Below are 8,136 nucleotides of genomic sequence, written 5' to 3' on the forward strand. Positions count from 1 at the left end.
TCATCACGACGAGAGAGAGCTCAAGAATGCTGTCACGGCATACACGACATGAATTGTTTTGCAAATATCGTTGGTACAATGCCATATCAAAACAGGCATGTTTTGGAACAAAATCATAAGTTAAAATCGTTAATTTATAATCCACAATACATGTTTGGTTATATAACTTTGGAAAAAAAGTTGAAAATGATAAATAGTATGCATGTATTATTATTTAGTAATTAATATAATAATGTTCAATGTAAATACTTATTTCGTACGATAAACAGCGATTGGAAGACCTTTTACATTTTCTTCCTTTTGTTTGCAAAATTAACAAGTATTAGCATGTTTGAGATAGACAATTCGGTTAAATAACCGTGAACAGTATTCGTTTCAGGATCCCAAACCAAAATAGGAATGAAAATCCTGGACGATAAACATGGTTCATAAAGAACAAATACGATGTGATGACGTCATCAACGGTGTATATAGCAGTACACGGTTTACAAATTTAGAATCGAAGCATACTGGTTGTGCAAAGAGAGTGTGCGTAAACATACGACGGATTTAAAAACATACAAACATGCTTCATTTATTTGGAGAAATATTCCAATCTTCAAAGAAATTTAAATGTTATTTGTTATTGGCGTGTTGGGTTTTTCTGTTAGCGTCTTTGGTAATCGTTGGAGAATATCATCAAGGAAAGCGGGATGTTAAATATCTGGACGATATTGCACAGTTAACGGATTTTCTTGATAAGGTTAGAACATATTTCATACTATCATGATTATAATTATTTAAATTACCACTGGTACAACACTAAAAACGACATAGACTTTGACTACATTCATTTTCATATCGACAATATTAACACAATCAAAACTTATATAATATACTGCAAAAGCAACAAATGCTACAACTATTATTGATGCTACTGTAATTATTACATTTCATCGTCTACTATTACTACTCCAACTGCTGTTGCTTCTATAACTACTGCTACTACTATTCTGCTACCACTACTACTACTACTACTACTACTACTTCTTCTGCTACTACTACTACTACCACTACTACTAGTACTACTGCTACTACTACTACGACTACTACTACTAGTACTACTACGTGTACTACTACTTCTACTACTTCTACTACTACTACTACTTCTACTACTACTACTGCTGCTACTACTACTATTACTACTACTACTACTACTACTACTTCTTCTACAACTACTACTACCACTACAACTACTACTACTACTACTTCTACTACTACTACTTCTACTACAACTGCTACTACTTCTACTACTACTACTACTACTACTACTACTACTACTACTACTACTACAACTACTACTACTACTACTACTACTACTACTACTACTACTACTACTACTTTTACTACTACTACTACTACTACTACTACTGTTACTATTATGTTATTACTACTACTACAACTACTGCTACTACTACTACTACTTGTACTACTACTACTTCTTCTACTACTACGTCTGCTACTACTGCTACTACTACTACTCCTACTACTAGTACTACTAATACTACTACTACTACTACTGTTACTACTACTACTACTACCGCTACTACTACTACTACTTCTATTACTACTACTACTACTACTGCTACTACTGCTTCTACACTACATCTACTACTACTACTACTCTACAACTACTACCACTACTACTACTACTGCTACTACTACTACTACTACTACTACTACTACTTCTAGATCAACTACTACTTCTACTACTACTACTACTACTAATACTGCTACTTCTACTTTTTCTACAACTACCACTGCTACTACCTCTACTTCTTCTACTTATACTACTGCTACTACTCGACTACTACTACTAAGACTACTTCTACTACTACTACTACTTCTACTACTTCTTTTTCTTCTTCTACTAGTACTACTTCTTCTTCTTCTACTAGCACTTCTTCTACTATTACTACTAAAACTACTACTACTATTATTACTAAAACTACTACTACTATTACTACTACTATGTTTACGTTTACTTCCACTACTGTTCATTGCTGAATTACTTGATATACAACGACTAGATGCTACGTATAACTATTACTTCAACCACTCCTATGTTTACTACTTCGTTTCTACGACGCAACGACGACTTACTATTTCGACGACTTAACTTACGGCTAATACTGCTTTATGACATCTATTTACATCAAACACACATGACTAGGACTACTGCTATTTTAATGGCGACTATTTGCACGAAATCACAAGCTTCTACTTCCTTTTAGACTTTGACAACATCGTTTACTTAAACGACGAAAAATAAGTCTACAACGACGTGGCGACTGATGCTTTTTGGACAGTAAAAACTACTACTACTATACGTTCGCTGACGTCTACTGCTACAACTGTTACTTTTATTTCGACGTCAAATAATCCAAAGAAGACGATAGCTTTGAATACTACTCCTTCGAAAATACACATATTCAGTCGATGTCATTAAATCGAGTATATACAATTTTTATATGAGCATAAACTTATCTCAATATTGACCCAAACAAGGAAATGCAAGAGGAAGATAAAATATATTTACCATCGTAAAATGGTAATCATAATGAAATGTCTATGCTTTTCAAAATTCAACAAGACTGAGTTTTCGCCGACAATTAGCTCGTATTTGGTATAGACGAAAAATATTGAATGTGTCTTATGAATACATTCTTCAAATAAAAATGGGAAATTTCCAAAACATTGCATTGACTGTTGTACAAAATAACTGTAATTACAATTAATATAAAACTATTTTGTCTGGATATACTGGGAACCTTTTTCTAAGCTCTAATAAATCATCACTTATCAAATGCGTATCTTTCTAGATAAAATACTAAGATCGCATATACGCTCTTAAACTTACACGAATGCATGTATTAAAATGACAATATTGTAGACTACTTACAGGTTGACAACGCAATATTTGTGCGCTTATGGTGACTATTTAAACAGCCTGGACGAATATTGAATGGTCTAGACTACGGAAAATAATAAATGAGAGAAATTGACTTATACTAAAATAAAGACGCCAATAGGTTATACAAATAGGACCTCGTCGACTCCTATTATTTCGTCGACGGCAACATTCTCTTCAATTACTTCGACCATGGCTTCTATCTAAATGATTAGGACTATAACCAAAAAGACGTTCCGATTAAGTTTAAAAAGCTAATGTAATAGTAATATACGACAATTAATACTGCTAAGAATTCAAAGAATGCATTTTTTCAGATCATTAAACCTATTGCTGTTGCTACTTTAAAAAATAATATTTTTAACGATGGAAACTTATACTACTTTAACTTCAACTTCTGAATTTATTTAGACACTGAACCCACAACGTGTTCGCCATTGTCAAAAGCTACTTTTAGACACGATTATTTTTACTACTGTGACTTTGACGACTAATAATAACGAGACGACAACAAATTACTCATAAATTGAATATTTTTTATTAGACTGGCCAGCTGTGATACTAATTCTTCAGCAAATGCTAATCTTTAGACATGACAAATACTGCTACAGCGATTTCGACGAATGTTACTTTTCGGAAGATGATGCTTATTTGTATGAAATATTCAATAAGAACTACATAATCTATTTCTTCTACTTTTTGAATGACATCGACTTTTAAATAATGTAATCGCATTAATTCAAAAAAGAAAATGGTTCCATTAGCATCTCCAAAAAATAAGACAGGTAGGCCCGCTAAACTTTGTTTCTTGATATGTTTTTCCATTTCCGGCTTTATTGACAATTCGCAATTGCGTACATACATCTTTCGAATCTCTCGTTAACATTAATTGGTCATCCGTTTTGGAATTAAAATATTAAGACGACACAAATTATGAACACGACTTTGAAGGAATCTGATATTTTAGCCACATACTCGACTTTACTCCTTCGACGAGCGTTGCTAATAAGTTGCCGATAACTATAGCTATTACTGACTTATCAACGATTGCTGGTGGATAAGAGACGATAATAATTGAACCTCTACCCGGACCATTTCTACGATTTAAATACGAACATTCTTTGTTATGCATCGTAGATTTCGATGTTCTGCTTTTTGAACAAAAACACTGCTATATTTGCATCTCGGTTATTACTATAAGTGTTACAACTACACTATGACTACTGTGCCACTTATTTGTTTTATATCTTGAATTGAGGTGTTAAGCACATAATATATTCTTCTAAAACTGATATTATTATTAGTTCACACCTTGCCAGTTTAAATAATCATTTGTGCATCTATTACAGGTCTGTGATGACGTTTATAACGAATTATCAAAAGACGCTTTGTTGCGTGCACAGCTGGAAAGTATAGGTAGTGATATATTGTCTGTTTGTAATTCTGTTATTGCTTATTAGTCACTCATAAGAGCGCTATAATCTACCAAGCTGCATTCAAACGTCCTCATTTAAGTACTTATACATTTTAAATTACGCATACCACTGTATGTGTGTATGTATTTATTTGACCTTGCAGTCAAGGATAACCCATGAAAGTGCAAGCACTTATTTCCAATGGGGTCCTTTGGCTTTTGCTGAAGAGACAGCAAGCTGAAGAGACAGTATTGGGATACAAGGAATCCGGGTCCGATACCCTAGCTCTTTGCGAATAGATCCCTTTGTTCTTTTACGTGCTCAGTGTATAGCACCGATACACGCGAGAATTACCTGGGTTTCATACCAGTACATCTCTAGTTGGGTGGAAAACACTTAAAGCATTTCTTAAATTTCCAGTGCCCCGGCCGGGAACTGAACCGGGGACCTCTGACATGGTAGACCAGAGTGTTACCACTCGACCACCGCACCACCATACACTGCTTATATTACTTCAACTGGTCTCCACAGTTGATAAACATATGTAAGGAATGCTTAGGATGTTTTACCTTACACATAGTTAATAAACATATTTCATTCGTTAGTAAGAGCGTTTGTTGATTGTTTACAGAAAATCTGGTCAACGACAAGATCAAACATGGATTCGTTACAAGCGGGCCAACAATGAAACCAGCAGCAAGACTTGAAGGAGGACCGACTAATTCTTTGAAAGGTATACATATAAATCAAAGCATATCTAAATAAAGGCCGTAATGAATATACGTGATAAGCCGTCTGTAGTTTTCGATAATAAGCAAATAACACACTAACTATATTATACACAAAGTCAAAAAAAAACATAGTCATAGTCATTATAAATATCGTTATAAAATGTATTATTCAAGTGAAAAGCTGCTTATATAAAAAATGTATTGTCAGGTCGGACGTCAAGAAATCCCCGGGATACCACGTTAGTACAGTGCTGGTGCCATGAATGTACCAACGCATTTCTGAGTAACGGAGTGAGATACCACCATAGTCGACTAATTGTACCTCTCACGGGTTCTTACAACCTCTATTCCTTTCTTAGTCTGAGGGGCAGCAACAACTCTGCAGAACATGACAGCCCACCAAACGAAACTCTTTTCAAACATGCTATTTACAGATATAACGTCAAGAGTGGTCACGACATGGAGCTTGTGTCCTCTGTTCAACCTCTGTTGTCCGCCATTCGTGCCTTCAGTACACCGCTTTTGCGATTGGAACATCTGCATGCCGGAGACGAAATTTCAGTCAAAATCAGTGGCATTTTCGAACGACATGTTTGCAAGAAGAACGGCTTCTTTGGATTGCACATGATTTGAGTAACATCATCAGGTGACACTACGATGTCACATTTTGGCTGCCATGATTGTCTTTTTTGTTCAAAAAAAGCGAACGATATTCCGTATAGTAGTATGCTTAAATACCATATTGTTGTTGATATTCAGTAGAAATGTATTATTCATTAACTAAAATTGCCAATCGCGTATTAGTTGTGTACGACTCTCATAGTTTAATTACTGTTGTTTAACCCAACATTTAACATTTTCTTAATCCTTCAAATGATTCATAATTAAAAATGATGCCACAAAAGAAAACAAAAACATATGGCATATTTATGTTTTGCAAGCTTCTTTTGGCTTTGAATTAGAGTCCAAATGTTTGTATATTTAAGATTGTTTTCTTTTTAAACACACACTGCAGTGTTAATTGTCTACAAGTCGAAGCAGTGATACATTAAATTTGAACAAAGCTAAATAAGCTTAAGCTTGAGTTTATTCCAACAAATGTCAATACTGTGCTGTTATACTTGTATTCGTAATATTTAGCCAATATCAATAAGCAAACATAAAGCAGATATGTCAGGCAAAAACTGGAATACCCATTGAATGAAAAGTTTTCGAAGTTTGTGTTGGTTTCTCAACCCCATAAAATATGCATATGTAAAACTTTTGATATAAGGCTCGCTATCAGCAAATCACTACGAAAAAATGATTTATGATTTGTTAGAGCATGCCATTTTTAACTGAATGTAATAATTGTATTTAATTGAAACAGTTTAACCTATTTAAAACTATTTTATTTTGGTAAAGATAGACGACACAACCGAGCATTGATATTTGGCTTTTCACAACCGTATAGTGGCTGCTTTCTGAATTTGACGACGATGACCTGAACTATATGATGCTATATCTCTAAAGCTTTTTAAAAAAGAGGAGATATACCTGATACTCGTTTTGGTTTCATGAAATCGTGCTTCAGAAAGTTATGGTTCTTGTGCTCTGGTTTGTAAATAACCATTGAGTAATTACAAGCAATTAAAGTGGAATGTTCTCTTATTTTCACATAATTTGATTTTCGATGCTATTATGTTATGTAGCTACACTACTTTAAATGTGCTTGCATTGTTTTGAATGGAGAAATCTATTTTTGTAATGATTCATTTACAAGTATACATGTCGTTTGGTGAGTAACTGTCTAAACATATCATTAAATAACAAGCGCTTTATACAACGATTGAACTAACATAATTGCAAGATAACAAATATTACAATTTATGTTGAAAAAACGAATGTTCATGTCTATTTAAATTGTTTCAAAATGTATTCTTCATACTTGTGAATACATTTGTTTTTCTTAAAAATGTATTTTATTTTATTAAAAACTAGATGAAATCAATATATTAATACATATTAAGTATAATTGTATAATCTTCTTGTTGGCATTATATCTTTTAAATATATATTTTAACATATTATTGATAATCACAATGAAATTATTACATTCACATTTTTTTGATAAAATAACACGAAAGTAACTTCATAGTTTAAAGCAATTAGTTAATAATTAACTCTCGGTGAATTAAAGGTTGTCGTATAATACAGTATTATACCACGCACGTTTTCAGCAAAATGAGCGCGTTTGGAGATGATATGCAAACATAATAAAAAAGAAATAAGACTAAATGTGTCTTAATATTCGACCACTGTGTATAACCTTGACAAAAATATGAAACAACTAATCGTTACAGCCGAAAATCCAAACAAATGTGTTGATTCTGGCTGCTGACTATTGTCCACTGCAACCCCGATGTTTTGTGTACTGAATAAACCGTATGAGACGCGGTAACCTTGGTTCCAGTACGTTCCGCCCGATTGCCGAAAGTGAGCGGAACATCCAATATAGTATCGAATAAAATATTCGGCATCGAAATTTAACAGCGTTTAAAATTGCGAATCCGATTAGGCGCCGAAGGTTCCAGACGTCGCGAAGAGACAGACACATCCAATTGTGCCAAATTTGGTTTTGTGAACCATCCGCGAGCCTAATGGACAACCGGTTTGAGATTCTATAGCTTAAAATATATTGGTAAATTGAAAGTTGTTGAGATAAATTTCTCGTGGTTCGGACACAGCAAGTGAACTGATGTTCATATTATTAATGAAACACTTCAAACTTGTTTTTTTTTAATTCAGTCAATTTGGTGTATGCATTTACATAACAAACTACAACATCCAATAACAAATTCTTACCAAAATATATCGTCTCTTAAATTTTCAATAGAAGAAAAGACGAACAATATGTTTGTGACATAATTAACTTAATACCGATTTTCCAAACAGGTAATCAATGGACAATTGGAGGTGTTGATTAATCGCATTTTACCTACTTACATTTAATTTCGCATTCTTTTTAAAACATGTACATGAATATACACTTAACACATGC

The 8,136-nt window shown here is 33.5% G+C and overlaps 1 protein-coding gene across 1 annotated transcript; it reads left to right on the plus strand.

Moving 5' to 3' along the window:
* The first annotated feature begins 382 nt into the window (after positions 1–382).
* On the plus strand, positions 383–7,015 carry LOC127834937 (uncharacterized). Its single transcript, XM_052361073.1, has 4 exons — positions 383–742; positions 4,300–4,366; positions 4,997–5,098; positions 5,305–7,015. Exons 1-4 carry the CDS (start codon positions 566–568, stop codon positions 5,727–5,729), a joined length of 771 nt encoding a protein of 256 aa, XP_052217033.1. The 5' UTR covers positions 383–565; the 3' UTR covers positions 5,730–7,015.
* Positions 7,016–8,136: the final 1,121 nt, after the last annotated feature.

The sequence above is a fragment of the Dreissena polymorpha genome, chromosome 6 (assembly GCF_020536995.1).
Source record: "Dreissena polymorpha isolate Duluth1 chromosome 6, UMN_Dpol_1.0, whole genome shotgun sequence".
NCBI classification, from domain to species: domain Eukaryota; kingdom Metazoa; phylum Mollusca; class Bivalvia; order Myida; family Dreissenidae; genus Dreissena; species Dreissena polymorpha.